The 23541-nt window shown below is 37.9% G+C and overlaps 1 protein-coding gene across 4 annotated transcripts in view; it reads right to left on the reverse strand.

The window, feature by feature from the left end:
• Window positions 1-23541, reverse strand: part of CAPN7 (calpain 7) — a 34913-nt gene that overhangs the window by 3755 nt on the left and 7617 nt on the right. For 2 of the 4 annotated variants that reach the window (XM_054060623.1, XM_054060624.1), the window contains 16 exons: window positions 22579-22646; window positions 21297-21497; window positions 19737-19823; window positions 18716-18842; window positions 17899-17984; window positions 16882-16975; window positions 15167-15313; window positions 13373-13479; window positions 11734-11854; window positions 11342-11486; window positions 9458-9557; window positions 7678-7813; window positions 7148-7223; window positions 3639-3784; window positions 3005-3067; window positions 288-418 (listed from right to left, as the gene is read on the reverse strand). In XM_054060623.1, coding sequence (XP_053916598.1) covers window positions 288-418; window positions 3005-3067; window positions 3639-3784; window positions 7148-7223; window positions 7678-7813; window positions 9458-9557; window positions 11342-11486; window positions 11734-11854; window positions 13373-13479; window positions 15167-15313; window positions 16882-16975; window positions 17899-17984; window positions 18716-18842; window positions 19737-19823; window positions 21297-21497; window positions 22579-22646 — 1835 coding nt within the window. Of the gene's footprint in view, window positions 1-287; window positions 419-3004; window positions 3068-3638; window positions 3785-7147; window positions 7224-7677; window positions 7814-9457; window positions 9558-11341; window positions 11487-11733; window positions 11855-13372; window positions 13480-15166; window positions 15314-16881; window positions 16976-17898; window positions 17985-18715; window positions 18843-19736; window positions 19824-21296; window positions 21498-22578; window positions 22647-23541 lie in introns of those variants that run through there. The other 2 variants (XM_054060626.1, XM_054060627.1) reach the window with 2 other exon arrangements.

A 23541-nucleotide genomic window follows, 5' to 3' on the forward strand; every position in this document is an offset into this window, starting at 1 on the left:
TTCCCTTCTGTGTTCTAGTCCAGCCCTGCTTAGACCCTAAAACTAAAGAGAAAGAAGGCTCCTGCTTTCCTTGTAGGCCAATGGTTTCCTCAGCAAACAGAAAGGTTTAAAACCACTATTGGTGGTGAAGTTAGAAACAAATAGTACTCAATCTCAGCCACTTCCATTATGCTGTCTTCTGGATTTTCAGGGAGCTTCCCACCCTCCCCATGGATGATGCTGACAAAGCTTCATCTTTAGGACACAATATTCTTGCTATGTTGCGGTGTGCTTAATTCTTTACAAACCTTGGTCCCCGTAGTTCAATTAGTAACGGCCCATTCTTGTCCAGCTGGAATTGATAAATGGGGTTATTTTTGTAGGTGTCTCTGAAATTCCCACATCCTCCAGCACTGTGACCTTTCCACTGTCCATTAACCTGAAAGAAGTCAAAAGTAGAGAAAACACTTAATATCTTGAGGATTTGTGTTTCTTATTCATACACATAGGCAAGAGCAGAGGCTTATCTCACTTTAGAGATCACTAACTTCAGTAATTTTTGAAGTGCAAGTGAAAGACTACGTTAAGTATTCAGAAAGTTTCACTGCAGCCCACCTTGATCCAACTCTTTGAACATTTAGATGCACTGTATTTTTCAGCCTACATCAAAGAAGTACCAAGTGGCTGTTTCCAACTATGACAAATTGCATCTAATGAAGGGTCTGTATTCCCATCTATCCCATAATTATTGGACTATATAGGTTCATTTTTTTCCCCCTCAGACACTTCTGTTGTGCTAAGTAAGAAAGAGGAGCAGTACAGAAGTACAACGCTACTTGCATTGTAACCTTTCCTTTTGAAGTCACTGCCTCCAGCACTGTTCATTGACCTTCACGCACTCAGAGAACCAGCATTACAGGGACAAGATATCCATAACGATAAATTCCACAAGGACAAAGACATAAGAGGAAAAATGCTGCTCAGACTTCGAGAAACAGGCCATCTGTTTCCATGTTCCTCCGGCTGGTCATAAAACTGAAAGGTCAGACTTGTAAGACATGACAGGCATTCACAAAAATTTATAGCTAAGATCCATTTCTCCTGTTACTTCCCTCCCCTTTCTGTCAAATCAACAAGGAGAAATATATTTTTTTTGGTGGTTTAGTTTTCTTACTCTGTCCAAAAACCTCAAACACGGCAAGTTTGAAAGCAAGGGGGATTTCTCCTCTGCCATACTACTAACCCAGCAACCTAAAACTGCTGTGTCATGTCTGTTTTGCAGGCCTCTTCCACCTCTGCTGGACTTAGTTCAGGGAATCCCCTTAGGGCTTGGTAAGCTCCAGAGGTGACCACTCAACTTGCATATAACACATCTAACACAGTTCGCTTCTACTGGTAAACTGTGAATTAGTTATCTGCTTGTTTTAAAGTATGATGACTGCTAAGTAAGCACCAAGCAAACATTAAGCACAGGCAATGAACTTCTTAGATTTAATCATAAAGACAGAGCTGGCCTTGAATAGCTAGAACATGCCTTTTATTTGAATACTAGACAGACATCTTCAAATAATTAACAGGAGGTTTCCACATGCTTAATTTTCTTTTGACACATAATACAACATAAAAGAGATGTCCTGCCTCTAACAGGCTGTTCGCCTTCAATGCGTTTTTGACCTCGTAAAGCATTCCCACAAACTAATCCCAGTTCTGAAAAGCTAAAAAGGACAACGGTTTCTAGAAGAACCAAGCAAACCATCTCGCTGTTCCCAGGAATCTCTCCAGCCACTTCCCATACTCCAGAATGGCCTAGCTTCAAGGCACTGCTGCAGTGATATGAACAGCTGATATGAAACACTGCCTGAACTCAAGAGCCTAGCTGTAAACCAACATGTCCCCCTGACCAGACAAAGAAACGTAATCCTTGGCTTTAGACATGAGTGTCCTAGAAAATGGACTGTTCCGCCATGACTAAAACTAGCCTTGTTTCTCTCTTCCTGATGAGGTCACTGTTCAGACAGGAGACTTCTGCTTACAGGATTCTCCAGGGCATGCACAGTAGGTACAGAGATTAAAGTTAACAACTGCTGGCTTATTCTTTCTTGAGGATAAAATTGCTAATACACAAAAATACATACAAGTTACATTATCCTGTGAGCTCTTGGCTATATTTATACTTCAGCCTAAGGTATAACTGCAGCTCATGTTGACAGCTGAAACACGAACAGCAGCTGGCCCAAAAACTGCCTGGGCTTCTGGTTTAATTTCAGTCAAGTTTTTTTGCTCTCGCCCCTACTGCTGTACTCACAAGGTGCACTTCTACATGAAGTGTACCACAGATATATTGCCTTCATCCTGTTTGGCAGTGTGTTTATCCCAATGATCACAGATCTTTGTAGTGCCTTAGCAAAATTCAGGAACAATAACATTGTTATATCACCATCCTAAGTCTTACTACCGCTGCTTTTGGTTTGCCATTGCTGATTTTGTCCCATTATACCAAGAGTCCTTCCAAGAAAATCATGCAATTCTCGTAAGGGAAAATAAGCAACGCTTTTGCGGGGTTTTTACCCTGCAGTAGTACTAGTGCAATCTGATCTCTGCGGAGTAATTACATATTAGGGTAGAGATTATTATTATTATTCTAAAGGCCAGTCTGTTCTACAAAGGCTGTACAGTGTACAGCCATAACAACGTACTCTGCAATGAAGATGGAGCTTACATACCAAATGCTGGTGAAAGCTATGCCACCATCCACACATAGTGGTGTGAACAGAGTAAACCAGCCAAGGGGTTTTATGTTGGTAAGCTATGAGTGCAGCTAATTGTTTGGCAAATTACATGTAACTTGAGTACAGTATTGGTCTCGTGCTAATGATGCTTAGATTAAGCTTTAGTTAAGAAGTTTCATTTGTTAGAAGATGGCATAAGCTGGCATTTTTGAGCAGTAGTATAAAAATATCTCAAATACTGAAAAGGCAAACCAGAATTATTAGCCACTGAATCATAAATGAAAAGATTTCTTTACCCGTTTGGATATGTTGTAAGGTGTAGGAATCTTGGATAAGGTGAACTTGCACAAGGAATACACCTGTGTTGGAAAATAAGTCAGTCACACATTCATCTTGTCAGGATTTCATATGAAAGGTGCATGTTAAAACAGCAAAATTGCCTACATGTGATTTTTAGATACTTGCTAACTACATGCCTATATTAGTCAGATGACCTAATCTGAAATTGAAAATTCAGAGTAGCGTTGGGACTAACAAGACTTAGTTCTAGGTAAATTTTATTCAAAACAGCAAGATGGAAGCAATCTGCCCTTTACTTTTTTCAGTGAAAAGAACAAACATCTAGCATCAATCTCTGCCTGTACAGTTTTTTGGTTTTGTTTTTGTTTTTTTTAATTCTAGGAAATAAAAGCATCTTTCAGCTGATTTAATTGCTAAAATTTCATTACTAAAACTACATACACTATATTGTCACAACTACAACAGAGGACATTATCAAGCACTTCATCCAGTGGTTTTGCTCCACCATTCATAGCCTCACTCCCCAGTTAACATCTTGGATCTAGAAGCACACTTGTTTATCAAACTTGCAAATAAACGACATTTTATAGCTTAATTGTTTACATTCATCATGAAATTAACACTACATACCCTAATGGTGTAATGGATAGTGTTTTGCTTCTCATACTGGGACACCACTAAGGTAAACGTATGGGACCCTGCAGAGGTCAGTTTTATCTTGGTGAGATAATGTGGACTGTTGATCCGGATACCATCAATATATGGAGGAGGATCAGCTGAAAGAGAAAAGGACAAACACTTTTCCTGAATCAAAAAAAAACCCCCAGCTTGGTAAAATTTTATATCAGCAAATTTTGCCAGGAAAGTCAAACTGCTGGTGCTAAGGTTAGACTGTAAGCAGGCTTGAGTGTTCACAAAAGAACAGAGTCTCAAGATGTGCTTACAAAAAGGACATACAATCTTAAGAGCAATTGTTTTCAGGAGAGGCACACAGCATCACAGAATTGTTTATGTTGCAAAAGAACTTGAAGACCATCAAGTCCAACTGTAAACCTAACATTGCCAAGCCCACCACTAAACCACGTCCCTAAGCACCACATCTACGGGTCTTTTCAATACCTCCAGGGCTGGTGACTCCACCATTTCCCTGAGCAGCCTGTTCTAGGACTATCCTTTCAGTGAAGAATTTTTTCTTAATGCCCTGGTTTTCTAAACTCACCCTGGCTCAACTTGAGCCCGTTTCCCCTCATGCTATCACTTGCTGCTTGGGACAAGAGATCAACATCCACCTCACTACGACTGCCTTTCAGTTAGTTTTAGAGAGCAATAAGGTTTCACCTCAGCCTCTTTTTCTTCAGACTGAACAACCCCAATTGCCTCAGCCGCTCCTCATAGGATTTGTGCTCCAGACCCTTCAATGGCTTTGTTGCCCTTCTCTGGACACACACCAGGACCTCAATGTCTTTCTTGTAGTGAGGGGCCAAAACTGAGCACAGTATTTGAGGTGCGACCTCATCATCACCAAGTACAGGTGGATGAACATTTCCCTGCTCCTGTTGGCCACGCCATTTCCGACACAGGCCAGGATGCTGTTGGCTTTCTTGGCCACCTGGGCACATTGCTGGCTCATGTTCAGCTGGCTCTCAACCAGCACACCCAGGTCCTCTTCCTCCAGGCAGCTTTCCAGCCATTCATTCCCAAGCCTGTAGTGTTGCATGGGGTTGTTGTGGCCCAAGTGGAGGACCCAGCATGTTGAACCCCATACAGCTGGCATTGGCCCATCAATCCAGCCTGTCCAGACCCCTCTGCAGAGCCTTCCTTCCCTCATGCAGATCAACACTCCCACCCAACTTGGTGTTATCTGCAAACTTACTGAGGGAGCACTCAACATCCCTGTCCAGATCATCGATAAAGATATTAAACAGAACTGGCCTCAACACTAAGCCCAGGGGAACATCGCTTGTGACCAACTGTATTTAAGTCCATTCACCACAACTCTTTGGGCTTGGCCATCCAGCTGGGATTTTACCCAGCAAAAAATCACACATGACAAGACAAAAGTTCTGCACTTGAAAGTACGGCTTTAATCCCATGACTTGCAAGTACTGCTTATGCATCTCCCACCAATGTCACCTTTCAAAGGAGACCTACTGCGATCACGTAGAAATTTAAAAAGAAAGATAAGGAATGCATGAGCACTCTTTAAAAATCTGAGGAATCTGTTCTTTCTCCATTGGCTGGGCAGTTCCAGAATGCAAGCTGCCAAAATCTTTGGCCACTAGGTAAACAGGATTTTAAAACACGTTAATTTCTTTAACTAACTGACCCATGCTTTGTCTCCCTCTCTAAATGATTGCAATCATTACACAGATGTAGTTGCATCCCAGTACCAATGCACATGCAGTACTTACTATAAACATCCCAAATATTTGCTTTAACAATTAGACAGTGTAGTTTGTTATTTGGCCTGTAATTGGTTCTTTCCAGACTACTTTTAATTTCAGCAAAGCATGAACAAGTCTAGCCAATTACTTCAATAAGCCCAGGATCAGGTCCTTTTATTTTCTTCCACAAAGCAAGATGGGAGAGGGGAAAGGATTAATATAAAACAATGAGAAGTTTATGAATGGGAAATCCCAGCCTCTCTGCCAAAGGATTAACTTGCTTTGTACTGATCATATTTTAACAGATGGTAAAAATAATACTGCAGCTTGACCAATCTATTTCCATGCAAAAAGGTTTTAAATGAGTCTGAGCTTGTGAGATTAAAGTTTATAAAAGAGTTCAGGTAGCGAGACAAAACATCTGAATCACCCAGTTCTTGCTAGTGGTCTTGCTGGAAGTCTGTCTCTTTCAAGCACACCCAACAACCCCCTCCACTATACAGACATGTTTGGTTTGCCCACTTAAGAATAATTTCAGTAAGAGGTGTAAAATAAGCACTGCTACAAGTACTAGCAAAACCAGAAGCAGATGTCTTTGGCTGTATGAAGATGCCGGTGTTTTAACAAGATCAGCTCTTGCAAAAACAGATAATGATTTGGTCAGTTCTCAACAGATTCTTTCTGCAGAATGACAGCTTGGATTCTAAGTGAGTTGGTTGGCAGAGTTCACTGAACAAGACCAGAGATGAACAATGCAACCCTTACCAGTCATTTGAACAGACAAAACACACAAATTCCACTCTTGGTTGAAAAGAGATTTAAACGCTACTCCCTAATTAAGTGTTGCTATTGCCTGTTGCATGAGCAGCTACCTGAATGCAACCCTGGTTCTAAAGAAGCTGCCCAGCTGTAAAAGCAAAAGGCTAAATCCTACCTGCCCTAGGATGCACCCTCACCGAATTCTTCCACAGAATATTTTTACACCGAGACCTCTAACTTGATGTAAGGAATAAACAAAAATATGACATCATTAGCTCTGCCTTAAAGTTGCAGTCTACCTTACTCGTTCAACTTGGGCATTACCTTTACTTCCTGTGTCTCAACCTGTGTTTCAGATCTGCTACCTGTCTTGAAATAAAATACACATGGCTTTTTCACAGCTACAACAAAGTTGCAAAAGCCAAGCCCCTTCTCTGCAAGGTGAGTAGAATCTGACCTATAATGATCAAGAGTAATAATCTGATAAACTTTGAACATCTAATTATTTTCCTTACATGTTCCATACTTGATACTCTGAAATATATTGAAGTGTTCAGCTGTATCCCATAACCTTGCTTAGGTACTTTACTAACTCAAGTCCATAGAACAATTAACTTTGATTCTTTTCATTTAGTGCAAGATGCAAGTGTTTCAATAACTTCACAAACATGGGAAATAATCATGTGATAGATAAACAAAAGCACAGGATCTGTTCCCTCTAAGCATTAACTATTGCCACTGCAAAATACACAGAATAAAGAAAATGCTGTGCCAAATTAAGTGTCAGCAGGTGAGATAAATGCTCAGTTTATTCCTTCAGCATAGACTGTTCAGCAGTCTACAGTTTAGACAGGCTAAATGACTCCTCCAGAAGACTGACCTCTTACAGCAAGGCACCTAGTTTTAAAGCAAACAGTGCCTTTCCTCTCCACAGAATCCTTTGCAATTCTTCATTTATTTTTAACACCATCTTCTTGACAATTAAGGTACACTAACCTGGATAGTAAACTTTTTTGCCATCTGTCTTGTACACAACCATTGTAATGAATTCCCGATTGTGTGCAAAGTCATCCTGTAAAAAAACACAAATTGAGTTGTATGCTTCTGCGGCACCTAACTAATGCTGAAGCAGAATCAAGTACGCGTTCCATCATCCCCTTCAGTCACCACATGCTATGATCTGACATTTGTATTTACTAAGATACCTGATCCAATTCTCTTAAAAAATACCCAAAATAAACAAACTACTACTACTACTATTACTGCTTATAACAGTTCAGAGCTACTTCATTACCTTTATGGCGGAGAAAATAATAACCACATTAAATATTCACTCTGGATCTATTTCAACAATCTTGTATACAATTATGTGGACCTGCAGAATTAAAAATCTATGTATATACATAAGTGTACATACTTAGAACATGAAAATATAAGCAGTAATATCTTACACAGAAAATTGTGTAAAAAGATTTATAGAAGATGCTGCAGAACCCCTAGAAAGTGTAAGAAAAAGAAACTGGCACCTTATCAGTGATGTGCCTGCTGAGCAGAACCCAAACAGCAGCACCACCTTGTGGACACTGGACCTCTAGCTTGTACTGAGGATTGTTAGCCAGGCTGTAGGCATCCTTCACCGGACCTTGCTTTGCATCCCACGTACTAAAAGTAATACAAACACATTATTAGATGAGTAAGATGCCAAGTTGTGCTTTGAAAACCAGCTCCAAATCCTATCAACACACAGAGCTATCCATTATCACTAACAAAGTTACTGAAGGCTAACTGTCTGCAGGAATTATGGCAGTGGTTACATATTGCACTGGTGTTAAAAGCATTATCTTACAATTTTGTTTTATAAGTGACTTTACTAAAATACAAGTGTAATAACAAAATATGCTAAATGAAACCAAGTTGTTTGGTATGGTGACTGCAACCACACAAACCACAAAAAAAGCTGAGAGCAGAGGCTATCCAATTATTGTAATGATTGCACACACCACCTTCATTATTAAGGGACAAACATCTATGCTTTTTTAACTGTTCAACTTAATATTTAAGCTATGATGCCCTCAAAAAGCTTACAACATTTTTTTCCCCTCCAGCTTTTTATTCAGACAGTTTTTCTTTTAAATTTGATCCATTTCATCTTTGGAAGGGTATCCACATGAAATGTTATAAAAAACCCTAATCTTTGAGGTACCCTACTGCAAAATCTGCCTGCTGCCTCATGAACTGCCTAGGCGAGGAAAATAAGATACAAAACTGTGGCATGCTGCAAACAGAAGTGGATAAAACTACTCCTAAGTCTCACTGACCCTCCCATACTTAAACTGAATCACACGTGTCCAAGGCTGTGTTATCAACTAAGCTTCATAGTACTACCATCATTACTCCACCTTTTATAGCAATTGCTATTGTGCTAGGCATTTCCCTACGTGCAGGCATGACACTCACTGATAATATAAGGAAAGACAGAACAGTAGATTAGCTTTGAGATTGGCATGCACATTATCTCATCTTGCTACATCACCAAAGTGCATCTTAGAATTAATTAGAACACAAAAAAATAGAAGGAGCCTTTAGAGATAAACTGAGCAGTCGTACGACGGATGAAGAAGCTTGTGCAGAGCTAACATAGCAGAAACATCGTGGGAGCAACAGCAAAGTGCAGCATGGTGGAGCGGAAAACCAGAGAAACTTACTTTCAGGAACTGAGTTTGACTTATCCTCAGACTGGGTGACAAAAGACTGAATGTGATGGACACCAAGTAGGAGACAGGTATAGTGTTCAGAAAAATCAGCCAGCAAGGAAGATTACTTATGACAACCACAACCGGTGAAAACCCAAATTAGTTAAACTACTCTGACATCAGTGAACGTGACATTCTAAAAATGTGACATCTAAAAGTGACATTCTAAAAAGACAACACAAACTGCACAAGTGACTTGCAACTGCCTAGGAAAATGAATTCCTAATAAAAGCTAGGTCACTCAAGGACTGTCACTGCTTAAAGAAGGACTACACAGAAATTTGATTTCTATTCAGATAGAGACGTGGGACTGAGTCAGAATCTGGTTACACAATCTTTGGTCCACAGCAACATCAGAGATCACAGGAGTTTTAGTGTTACAAAAGTAGTTAAAAACAAAGCTCAGGCTGAGAATTTAGAAGTGTAAAGACAGGCTCAAGATCACGTGGTTAGAGTCCAAGCTTGTCAGCTGTAACCAGAAAGAACGGAAGGAAACACCACATCATAACATTTAGTCAGGCATTGACAAAAAAGTTTTCTCTGTTGAACCAACCTGTGAATACACGTAGATTCTTTGAAGAGACTTGGGTTCCAACTCAAATAAATAACATCATAGTACTGGCACAGGTCCTCCCAGGCAATCCAGAAAATGCCTAAAACCGAAATGCTGTTATTGTTTGCTTATCAGACACTGTGATTTTACTTTTTTTTTTTTTTTTTTTCAAAAGTCTCTTTGCAGGTAAATGATACAGCTTGTAGAATCCAACATTACTGTAAAACTTAGTAGCAACATCTGCATTGCCCGAATGTATAAATTTAAATTTAACGCCCATAATAAACAAGTTAAACAAACAAAAAAAAAGTTGGTCTACGCTTATCATCAGGGACTTTCTGAAGCTGTGAAGATGCTTTTCATTCTCAAGCACTAAGCAGAAGGAATGAGAAAATGTGTTGTATTGGAAGAGATGTCATTAATTGACTTGCTTTCCCCTTTCCTAAGGATCTGACAAAGAAAAAATTCATCAAATAGGTTTTCCCAGTTTAACAACCTACTTCAGTAGTCATCCAGCACAATCAAGTATTCAATCAACACATGAGTTCTTTTGAAGGAATCTTTAAGGTACTTCATGCAACATCCTGGTGACTTCCTGAGCACCCTGAATCTGTTTCATCTCTACACTGTTCTCCTGCATGTATTCTAATTCTCTATAGCTCCATTAATTGCAACTCCAGCTAACAAGGCCTGCAAGCTGACAGATTCCTGATGAAATCCACTCTCAAAAAGGTAACAGTCTGATACAATTATTCAAGCTCCTGACACAGGCAGCTGCAGATCTTGCAGGACTAAAAAAAATAGCTAGAGGCTTACACGAGACCAGAATGTCAATGTAGTCAGAACTCCCTTAAAATTACTGATGTATTTTTATATAAATTTTGACTACTAGATGTTACACATATAAATTGCTTACTAAGTGAATTGGTAAATAAATAATGAGCTTATCTCTCATAAATGTCACAAAGCCAGGGCTGCTATTCTTATATTTAAATCAAAAGTTTTCCTTACAAATTTGCATGAGGCTTAACACTAAATGCTATAAATCAATTGTTTTGAATGCATACTGTTGTCAAATAGTGGCCCTGAAGAAAAAGGCTCCCTCAGAGATACACAGACAGCACCTCAGAAACAATAAAAAAGAGCAGACATCTCTTCTGAATGCAAAATGCAGCTTCTGCAGAATTTCTGAACTGTCAGCAGCCTGCCCTTCCACCAGAAAACCCACACTGACATTGCTACACTTTGCTGTTCCCTAGGGATGATGGGACAGGACTACACTGGGCATCATTCCAAGCGGCTTTTCTAGACAGCAACGCAGTAGTGCTGCTGCCTCAAAGATAGATCTTAAGCTGCAAACAGAACGTATGTAAAGATTTGTTTGCAGGTATATTAAAGTAATGCAAGGGAACACATCACACCCCTTACCTCCAGAGCATAACCTCAAATACAGGGAAGACTAAATTTAAATACTGATTACAGCAAGCATATTGACACACATTCACAAATACTGGAGGAAAAACCCGCAAAAAATCTATTTGCATATAAAAAAGCAGCATTTACACAGCTTATTATCAGAATGTTATCTTTGCACTGAAATTCCCCACATTCAGATACTGAGACAGCAACAACTAAGCAAAGAAGTAATTTCTTGTCAATGAATTTGAGACATTTAAAACAGTCCAGATTACTTAAACCCTAGACAAACCTGAAATGGCAAATATAAACATGCAAATACTTCCTAATGTTTTTGGATATTTAGTTTCTTGTATTTGTTATACTGTCTCTTTCCTGGTGCTTGAGCATTTATTTCCAACTTCATGTAAAGATACACAGCAAAGACCTATATTGTCTGAAAGATAGTAGCTTTTTAAATCTTATTACCATTGTCTATTTTCTGAGCTGTTCTGGGATCAAAGTTCAAGTACTTTTGTAAATCTGGTGTCCAGTTTCTTGTGTCATTTTCACTGTATCGCCCCTTCCAACGTAAGTGGCTCCAGGGATTTTTCAACTGAAGAAATCGAAGCCCCTAAAGAAATGCAAAATTAAATTGCTAGACTCAACTTGTCATGATAATTTTTGTATTTATATTAATATGGAATATGACCAATAGCTCAAAAAAAAAAAATATAGCATCACTAAGCTTTCTGGAATTTCCCAGTGGAGCTCAAGACATAATAAACTATATAAGCTATTAGAGAAAAAAAATCAGCAGCTGCCCATTGCAGACAGCTTTCAAACAGGCATCTGAAAACATCTTCAGTGTTACTTCATACCTTATATTCTCTTATGTCCAAGACTGCATATGCATGGGTTGGAACTAAACCCCATTTTTCTCCTTCCTCTTCAGACATCACCCCTGTTGCTGTTGTGATAAGGACATCTCCCTTGTGAAATCTGTTCAAAAAGGAGGTGAAAATAACTCAAAAATTTTGCAAGTTGCAAACTAAGATTTTTCAGACACTGCAATAGTATGTTTTCACACTGCTCACTCATAGAATCATAGAATCACTAGGTTGGAAGGGACCCACTGACCCTGCTTTATAAAAAGTGGAATACTGGGTTTTTTTTGAAAGCAGAAATCACTCCTGAAAAAGCAGAACTATTTACTCTCAGCACAGGCTTAAAATTAAAAATTATTTTTATTATATAAAATAAAAATTAATTTATCAACCTGAAGTCCAATCTCTGTCACTTAAAGACTTCAGCTGAACACAAATGCTGTTTCATCAACACTTGGCCAATCTCTGCATAAAACAAATTACCAACTCGGTCACAACCACAGGATTCTGAAGGAACTTCCCAAAATCTGAAGAATGAGAGGTTTGTGCTTCTACACTTTTGCAGGTGTTTACACTAAAGTTTTGTGTCCGCCAGCACAGATCTTAGAGGGTCCAAATTGTCAGTTCACAACAACTGAGTTCTCCAACTGTTCTGAATTGCAATTGTTAATTTCACAACAGTTGTGAGGACACACTATTATGTTTCCCAGCCCATGATGAAATCCAACTACATGCTCAACATCCCTGGACAGTTTACAGGGTCACTAGACTAGAGATTGATACATTTTCAGTTCACATTTAGAGGTGAACAACAGCACTGCTGCAACAGCTAGATCCCATCTTAATTGCAGTCACACCTCCAAATCGCAATGCCAAAACACGTGACAACCAACTGAGAGCTCCTAACCTATTGAAAAAAGCACCGTAGAGAGTCACACTGTTATCATGAACGCAGATGTTTCAGTCAACACAATATCTCCCTTCACTGCACTGAAACGCATAAGAAACAGGTTGCACAAAAGAGTTTTGAAAGAAATCAAAGTACTCGCCAGCTGACATTTATGAATTACATTCGTATCTTTCACCATAAACATTGTTATGGTAGATCTGAAAATCAGTACTGCAGTTTTGATTTATAGACTTTTCCCATTCCTCCAGATTTATTACCAGGGCATAACAACCAAGATCTTGTAATATAGTATTTCTAGTCATATCACATCTGCTTGCTAAGGACAGCAGATCAATGCCAAGTTCTGGGGAATTGCATTGTAGCACAAAACACGTTTCCTTAATCTTTTTAAATGCTTCTAACTTGGATATCGATTCCAAGCTGCTCTTCTATGACTCTATTTTCTTCATCAAGAACTGGGCTACTATTTTTTTTTTTCTTCAAAAGTAAAGAAGAAAAATCACATCAAACTAAATTCCACAATATTTTACTCCTGTTCTATCAAAGCCACCAATACCTCAATTTTTATTCTTCCAGAAAGCACATGGAGGTTTTATAAAGTAGAATTTGCGGTAGTACCAAAATGCTATCAAAGGATCTGTGGTGACTGTACTGCTTTTACAGTGGTAACACAGCTACTACACAGCAAGCATTTTAATTACTTAGAAAAGAACAAATTTCTACCTCTGATAAAGCATCCTGAAAGTACTATCTTTATTGAAAGCTTGATTGTCAGAGTGCATGGCAATTCTTTCAGGTATCCAACCCGTCAGTGCATGTAGATCAATATTCTGAAATGCAAGCATTCAAAAGAAATCGGAATAGACAATTATTTATAAGCGTATGATGTCTGTATATAAATTCAAAAAGTGCCTTCAAAGAAACAGAGTATACACAAGCCATAATATAGCTCCACACATAAGAGACTCAAAGACTATATTAAAAAAAAAAAATCAAAATCTTACTTTATTAGTTTAGGACAAACTAATATACTTCCAAATAGCCTCTCAAATAAAAAGAAAAAAAGCTAGGAAGTGAACTGATGAAACAAACTGCAATTTCAGAGCAATAGAAGCATAAGAGAACAATCAGTCATGCTCAATTCTATGATGTATTCTATTTATTTCATTGATTCAAGCACAGTTTCAGAAGCACTACTTGGAACCTTGCTATTATATATGCATTCTAAATAATTTAAGTTTTACTTCTAAGGCTGATGGTGTGGATTCTTTATTCTTTTTGGTAAAGCTAACACTGACATGTATTTCCATAAAAAGAGGCTTTAATCTCTCCATTTCATTTCCTTGAAATATTGCTTATTCTCTTTTCTTTTGCTTTACACTCCTCAAAGCAAAAGCAGAGACTATAAATTCTTGAAGTGTCAACAACCAGCACTGCTGGGTGGGACTTGAGGAATTACAAGTACAACACTGCCAGAAAGTAGGTCTGATTACACAAGGAAGCTATAACACAGTGGAGAGCACAGGGTGGAGGAAGGGTGGAGATAAAGTGCCACAAGTCAACCTGTTTCTCCAGATAGTAAGTTAGAGGCCGATGATGGGAATAAACCACAGCAATTCTCAACAGCTTCTGTCCTCCAAAGCAAAGGGGCCCAACACTGACAAACATACATAAAAATGTATGCTACCTTCACCCCTTTATACAAAGCCACATTTGTCTCTAAAATAGTTTTTCAGAAGATGGTAACTACCTAGCACATCCTCCAAGAATGTGATTATCAGGACATCAACTACAGTATGAACAGCACCATGAAATAAGAAATATACTGTTACAATTTTAAAGAATTTCAACATTAAAATCGGAAATGCTTCCCAAGTAATGAATGAGGACTATGCGGGCTACTGATTTCAGTAGACTGGCCCTCTTTAAAAGAATAATTTGCACGCCAGCCTCGCTGCAGTACGATGACTGTTTCTTTAGTAACTACTTTACAGGAACCCATTACACGTTTATGTAAATGAGTGGAACAATCTGATAAGCAAACTTTCACAGATCAAAGTACGTGCTCCCTCTACAGACATGTACGACATGACTAGCTTGTTCTGTTCCTAGCTGACTGCCCTACCTCAGGGGGAGAATTGCCCTATTTATGAATGACAGCCAGAAAACAAACCCAGCAGTATTGAGAGAAGGGAAAAAAAACCCCACAACTTTATATAATACTTTAATCTAGACACTAAATAAACACAAACACTTCCCAACCATAAGTGCCAATCCTGCAGTCAGAGCACTAAGATTAACTCTGCTCGCCAAGATGCCTTGCTTATTCTGTTTTGATGGAATAAGTCTCATCAAGTAGAGCTAAGCATATTTGTGAAAGCAAGAAATAGGAAAAATAAAAAAAAAGAAAACATCAAACCCAACACTTTCCTTCTAGTGAAAGAAGGGTAAGCAAGTTATTTGACCCAAGATTATCTAAGTGGAATTTCTGCATCTTGGAAATAATCTCTTACTTACAGAATTTGATCCAGGAAAATCATATCCTCCCATGACCTTCATGTAAGCCTTTTCTATTAGTGATACCCATAATTCATTCTTGTTGTTAGAATAAGAGCAGAGAAGTTCACCACTATGATCAATAGGTAACTGGTCATCTATGATTACCTGTGTGAAATAAACAAATGAAAAATCATCATAAAGCTAATAAATCATTCTGGAAGCATTTAAAAAAATAAAACTAAACTCTCATCAATGTACAGTTTCTCAAGCAGCCACATCTGACCATTGGGCTCAGAAGTGGACACCTCTATCAATCCCGCAGTGGTTTGCCCAAGTGAACTAGAAATTCTAATGCCAGCTCTTAAGTTGGGTGACCTGTCATCATCTGCCTCGCTTTCCCCTATGTAAACTGGGGATGATGACAATATGCTCTTGTGAAGTGTCTGATACCTATCGAAAAAGGTAGCCACAAAAAAGTTCTGTGTAATTACCAGCATGAGAAAAAGGAGAGAAAAGCCTAACAATATCCATCACATAGTTAGAAAACAAAGCTTGGACTGTACTTGGCAGCCAGCAGAAAGATAAACATTCTATAAGGAAATGGAACTATGCGTCACATTGCTTTCATAGTCTCTACCTTAAATTTCTTCTCTCTGGAAAGGAAAAAAAAACCCAAAGCAGCAGTTGTGAAAGCATTAGCATTTCTCCTTTAAATTGCATAGAATTTATTCATCGTTATTACAGATTGCTACTACAGAATCTGCAGTGGTCTGAAACAGTTTCCCAGAACAGATGTTTATTTCATGCTGGCATTAATCTGTTACCAATACAAGCTACCAACACCACACATTTCCCAGCCAAATCCTGTCTGTGCAGGAATGAACAACCCTTTTCATAGAAGAGCAAATGCCCACTCATCCTAAGAAAATGCAGCCATTAAAGGATATTTTGAGAAAAGTACTAAGAGCAAGGCAAGTATATTAACAATACTTCCCTGAAACGCTCACCAGATTCCGGAATTTTGCAACTCAAAGACTTCCTGATCCAGGGGTTATATCTCATCAATGAACAGCCTTTGAGGACCTTCCCCTTACTCCTGTGCCCTATGAACTTCTAACTCCCACAAACACCATTAATTACTCTGATCAGCAATTATCAGTGCTACAGTTAAGAATTATATGAAGAAATACATTATTTTATGCTCTTACTCATCGCACTGGAAAGAAAACAAAGATGTTTGAGTTTACAAAGTTCTGTCACCTATCTTCAGGCATCTCCCCCTCCTATTAAAAATTTGTGGTCATTCCATTTATTCCTCTATGGTCATTCCAGATCTATACACTTCCTGGACACCCCTCCCTGTACTTTTTAGTTCTGTTACTTCCTTTCTAAGATGTATTATTAAAGTAGATTACTTGCATTCCCTGCTCATAGATATGGGATGCATAATTTTGTTCTTTTATGCTTGTCATAATTCTTTTAAACAATATAAAGTTTTTTTAAAATGTATTTTATGTAAGGCTACACTCATGAATGCCTGTAGAATAAATACTTACACTCTTCTCACATACTTCACAACCAAAATGAATCTCAGAAGATTTAACGGTTTAAAACTCCTTTCCAAAAAAACATACCTAAAGTTTTTGCTGTGCAAGCATAGCTTCACTGTTAAGCAGACCAAGCCTTTAAAATATATGGCTTAAACAGTATTAAGTCTCTCCAAAACAATTTACCTTTCTAGGTACACCATTGATGTGAAGCTTCACCATGTATTTGCCACATGGATTATACTCTGGTTCTCCTTTCTTATTCTGAGGGTAAATTATGCTGTTAAAAATAAATAAATAAATAATAAGAAAACAGAGGAAGTTGTGACATAAATGACTTGGCTGTACATACATTGTAAACTATAGAAGTGGGATTAACATAGCCTGTTTCTGGAATTTACAATGAACATAAATATGGAGTGTTTAATGCAAGAGCAACTCAAGTTTAGTAAAAATGACAGTGATGTTTAAATAGGTTTTATTTTTCAGGCCTCGCTCTTGCTGCAGTTCTCTGCTTAATATAGTAACAAAAACAACATAAGTAACCTAATTGTTTCTCCAACAGAAACAGGGCAAACAAATTTATACTACTATTAAACAAACTGTATTTATATATATTTGTAGTATAAATACGTATTTGCCTGAATAACAGGTGAAACATTTGAAGAAGGAGAGAAGACAGTGCAGAACTCACTGCTCTTAAAAAGAATACAAGTTCAGGTCTAAGGAGTATAGGTTAAAACAAAAAGGTCTAGGAGCAACGTTCACACACTGGTCTGGTAACGGGCTCCTGACAGTCTGTCAAACCTGTGCCAAATTTATCATGGGGGACCAGTTCAGTGGAACTAAGATAGCGTTAACATTAATTCTGCAGTGAGATGCAAGTGGACCACCTGTTGCACAGTATTTGTCACAGCAAAGCAGGAAAACAAACCTATACAGCATTATAAGTAAAATGTCTATTGAAAACCAAACAAAGCCTTCCAATCTATTTATTCCTCCTCAAAATGCATCTAAAGTTGGATTCCAGTGTCTATATACGTAACTATACAAAGTGGTCTCCCCTCTCAGAAGTGTTAAAGCCACTCAAGTCTCAGGGAGACGAAGGTGAAACAAATACTAGTTTTTATTGTGTCACAGAACACACTTCAAACCCATGGCAGAATTACCTCTGAAAAGATCTTAGAAGGAACTGTTACTTACCTTGTGATCAATTTTTTGTTATATCTTCTTTCATATGCTGCACTGATAGCTAATGATGCCACAAAAGAACAATCTGACACTATTGTCTATAAAAAGAGAAACATTAAGGACATTTATATGTAACTTAGATACTGAAAGACAAACTGGGCATGTAGAGGGAAGGAAAATCATCAGTTAGCCATTCCCTTCAAAAGCGAAAGGATTTAAATCAAGAGAAGCAAAGTTACTACTAAAAAGGCAGGAAACGTATGCTTGCTCCATATGAGGCCCCTAGCAAGCATATCAGTGATAGAATGATAATCATAGGCAAGTGCAGATACCACAGCATTCACTCATGCTTACTCCCTTCTCCCCAAAACACGCTGTGTAATACAAAACATATCCCATGGCATAATCTGTTGCTGGTTTCAGAATAGCTTGGGCCATCTGCAGCTTAACACTAAACATTTCTACTACTCCCAGTGGGCCACTTTACTTCTGTTCAAATAAATATTTGAAAATCTTGACCATTATTTTTTCCATGCAGTAAATTAAGTGAACAATTCACTGCAGATCACATCTTCCATTTTTCCATACTAACCATATCACTATTTCTAGAAAACAGGATTTTCAAATTCTCATTTTTACTTCCACTGCTAACACACTTGTTTATTCTGCATGGAATCTGAACTGGTACTATTTATTAACTCATTTATTTAATATGATAAGAGCTAAGATAAGCACTCTCATATTTAGAGATTCTTTTTTGAACAAGAAGTTCTTGTACGCCCTGCAATAAACTGCTAGCAGCACACTTTTCTCTTTAGGAACAATTTACCTGTTTGATGCTGAAACTTGATACAGTATAAATCATCGTAGGGTTATTTGTTATGTCATCTGGTCGCACCCACTTGGCAAACATTGCTTTCTGTTTGGGGGATAATGGTAACTTCCCACATTTATCACTAAGTTTAAGAAAGAAAGAAGAAATACATCAACAGCAGATTAGGAAAAGCTTTTCATGTTACGTTCAGTCTTCCATCTGCCTAAGACGGTGCAAAATACATGCAGAACAATTACATAAGTTTGTATACAGAGCTGTAAAACAATGTCAAAGAACACTACTGCCAAGTTTATGATTTTTAGGGGAAAAAAAGCAAAATATTAAAAACAAGAAATAAACCCCAAGAGCTTCCTTCATACAGGACTGAACAGGAGAATGAAATTCCAAAAATCCATCTACACCAGCAGAAACTCAAATTCTTCACTTTCTTTCACTATTAGTTCATCATATTGAAATGTTTCTTTAGTTCTGAAGATATTGAGGCTTGCCTGATTCACAAGCCTTTAGCAGAAAACGGAAGAAAAACGCCAAACCAGCCCCAGGCATCTTTGTCTCTTATGGCTTTGTAATCTCAAAATGCTATTAGTGCTCATGAATGAAAGTCTAGCAGTTACACTTCATTCTTCCTTGGAATAGTCCTTCCCAGAGGAAATGCCTATCACCTTCCTCTTACAAATAACTAAGGCAGAGGGAGCAAAACTCGTTCACATTCAACAGAATCAGGAAATGGACCCGAGTTGCCAGCCCAGCCCGATATTCCAAAAAGCCAAATACAGTGTCATCCTTAAATGCCTGAAGACATAAACGCAAAAACACTGCAGAGCAGGATGAATGTAAATTAAACAGTTTAAGATCAGACTGGAAAATGGAAATATTTAAATAACCTCTGCCTGAGTTATGCTTAAAAGCCTACTTAAGCAATTGTAAAAATTGGAAAAGAAAACACAAACACCAAATATGTGAAAGCTTTGGAAATAAAAACAAAAGTAAAGTTCAGTAGTTAAATCACACTTACGAAAATGGCATAGGGAAGGCAAAACGTTCCCTCAGATCAACACTCATGAAAGGTACATATTCAATGCCATTAATTTTTGAAGTCTTCCTGTGAGACATAAGAAAAAAAAAACCAAAAAACAGTTACAAACCTATCTATCACCTATCAAAGACTTAAATTCCAGAAGGTAAGATCAAAATTAGTTTTAAAAAGATAAGACATGGTGCTTCTGATGACACAACAACTACCTCTTGAAAATGAAACCCTTTCATTTATTTGGGTTTGAAATGTGCAGTACTTCATGGCTCAGTCACTAATCTTGCAAGAACACACCTACAGAGAAGTCACTGTGCCAGAACAGAAATGATCAGCCACAAACCTCTTCGTAGTTCTAGAACTGTCTGAACAAAACTTCTCAAGTCCCTTAAGATCACATTAAAAAATCTTATGATAAGTTGACAGCAATTAACTATTAGCAACACTTAGATATCATCTAACTGGGGCAGTATTTTGGAACACTGCCAAACAAAAATACTGCACATATTAATTAGAACATTTTTTACTAAAGCATACAAAACACTAAAAAGCTAGAATCATATCTAAATGTCATGATAGTTTAAGTTTCAAACAAAAAGTTAACTGAAAAGGCATGTGAAACATTTCTAAATCCAATGATGACTAAAGAAGGGGAACAACTGGAATCACTCTCATAAAACTTAAAACAAAATAATCAAAACCACACACACAAAAAAACCCCACAAATCATCCAGAAAAACAGAAACATTCACTGGACAGGCACTATAAGAGGGGGAAAAAAGTTTTAGCAATGTAATTCTTAGTGTTCTGCAACTTCTCAAACACACATACATTTCTATCTCCGTGACCATATCCTCAGTCTATTTAAATCCCCTAAAGTCAAGAAGCAGACTAAAGATTTTGTGATCAAGTCCTTGAAAGCGTTGAGCCCCATCTCTGTCTGAACCTTTTTCATTGTATGGGGAACAGGAAGTTTGAAACACCTATCAGACTTTTTTTTTTTCCCCCCAAGATATATTTGATAGTTTTCGAAAGTCATGATTTAGGCTGAAGGTTTTATGAATTATCTGTAGCTTATGGCATCTATAATAAAAATCAAAAAAAAGCAGAAGGAACTGGATGTAACAGAAGTTGCAGTCCTATAAAATACTAAGCTTCCTCAATTCCCAGTAAGGAAGTAGTTGTATAATCTATAAAGACACATTTGTACCTTGGCTTCTCAGAGCCAGACCTTTTGTGAACTCACTCAAGCAGGCATAAAAAAAAATAAGGGTATGAAAAATAAGCCTGGCAGTTACCAGAAATTGTTTTCCAAATACATTCTAGAAAGCATGCTCTGTGAATAAAAACTACTAATTACTCTACTGTAGAGACTCTGCACATTTATTAATGTGTAGGTAATACCAGCAATGGGGTTTGTAAGGGGCTGTTTTCCAGACTCTGTGTATACACCTCATGCTTCAGCTGTTTCAATCTACTGTGTAAGATCCACAAAGGACATGAGCACAAGTGATACTCTTTCAGAAAAACTTGTCTTCAACTTACCTGAGCACTTCAATCTCCTCAGCAGTGTATCTCTGACCTTGAGGTTCACTGGCTTGTACTGCTCTGATTGTCTGTGGCTTATCATTTAAAGAAAAATCGGGTCCCAGTGGGAAGAATGTTCTGACTGGCTGATTTGGTTTAGCTGCAGTTGACTTTTCCTTCTGAGATGACTTTGACATAAATTCCTTCAGTGCTTCTGCTCTAAAGCAAATCAAATACATGTTGTTTACAACAATTATAAAAATACAGTTATGGCTCAATTATTTATTCCGTTGGTTCACGTTCCCACACACGCTGAATGGAATGAGCAAATGCCCAAGCTGACCAATACCACTTTTCCCAAGCAAAATCAGATTCTGATGCTGGTACTTCTTTACTTTCCTGTTCTAGAATCAATTAAAATGTAGCACTTCCAATTCACATATATGCTACTTTAGGCATAACTCATTGGATTTTTGTTGCCTTTAAATTATGTTAATAGAAGAATCTGTGTAAGTGTTCATTATCTGGAACCTCGGAGCAAGATCACTGGAACACAGACAGAAAACTGATTTGCATCCTCTCATACCTTCAGGATTTATTTTGTCTAGCAGCTAAAATAGCAGTAGAAATCCACTAGCATTCTCACAACCCATCAGTTGAAATGCTCTAGGACTGTGTATTCCGGAGTCATATTTTGTTGTTTCATTAAGCTGTTGAATAGACAGATATGCAAAACAGGATGTTTTTTTTTTTGAACACAGACTGAAAACTGCTGAAAACCAGCTTATTCTGAAACTCAGCCCAACACAGTCTGTTATTTGCCAGACTTCAGATGATTTAAAAAGAGTTACACTGAATTTACACTGAAGTAACTTGTTTCAGATAGACTCCGCTCTACTCGATCTAACCATACAATTAGATTGCTACCATCAAGATCAGTATTTCCTGGTTTCCAAGCTGTCTTCCTTAGGGAGAGACACCTTGACTTCATGCTGGCTTGAATTCGGCATTTTTATAGAAACCAAAAACTGTGGTATTCTGATTTACATCTCTGAAGACGGAAGTAATGCATTGGTACTAAAATGCACAGCCCTTTCCTAAGTCTGCACACCCCAAGATTCCCAGAGGGTTGGCACAAGAGCTTCTATGCTCTGCTGTCTCCAAGGGGAAGTCCACAGGAGCTAGGTCTACACAGAATCCATACTCATTACAGTACAGAACAGACACTCTAGATTGACAAGTTCAGAGAGTGCACTTAGACCTGACAGCAAGTATGTTTACCAACATTAGCAATACTCACCTATCCAGTGCTTGTCGAGCCAGCTGTTTCAGTTTAGACTGGAGGCCTGCTTCTGAAGTTTCAGTAGCCTTAAGCAAAATAAAATAAGAAAACTACACATCCAAAAAACTCCACAGGTTTTATAAGCTATCGAATTCCACACATATAGATTACAGCAAACAGTAACTAGCTGGTTTTTTTCCAATTCTCTTTTGAAATAAGCAAATGTTGTTGGTTTGGGTTTTTTTTACATCTCTGCATAAAAAGTACACTAAGTAAGCAAACATCATTTTGCTGTTCTACTGAACGTTCATAGAACGGAAGTGATATTTAAAATTCTCCAGCATATATACACAAAAAACCTGCCAGAAAAAATAACCATATCAAAACACTATGGGCAGAAAGCAGACAAAAACAAACATTACAAATACTATTGAGTTAACTGTGTTCCAATTCTTTTCCCCAAATGAGAAAAAACCAATCATAGTAACTTAGGAATAAAATATTGAATGTTAACTTTCATAAAATACAAACAAACAAGATTGCTTGCAAGTTAAAAATCTTGTTCTTGCACATCTAAGGCATAAAATAAGCTATGACGGGGCACCAAAACAGATATGAAGAATGCTAACTCCCTTTCCCAGCTAGAAGTTCAGCTGTGACACTTTACACTTTTGTTTTCCTTACAGATGAAGCATGGCTACTGCAGCTGAACAATCTGCAAGAGGCACACTATGAGGTGTGACACCCACAAGCAGTTTTCAGGTTCTGGATTTGTACCTTCGCTAATTCTCTCAAGTCAGCTAGATCAACTGAGGAAACAAAAGGCGAGCAACTTTCACCCCAAGAAACAAAACTAGAAACACCTTCTATAAACAGCTCTTTTCATTTGCAAAGAAATTACATTGAGAGAAATAGCAAAGAAAAGACTTTGAAAGATGTATGAACGTAAGCAGTGGAGATGGAATACCAATACATTCATCT

The sequence above is a fragment of the Cuculus canorus genome, chromosome 2, assembly GCF_017976375.1.
Source record: "Cuculus canorus isolate bCucCan1 chromosome 2, bCucCan1.pri, whole genome shotgun sequence".
Taxonomy (NCBI): domain Eukaryota; kingdom Metazoa; phylum Chordata; class Aves; order Cuculiformes; family Cuculidae; genus Cuculus; species Cuculus canorus.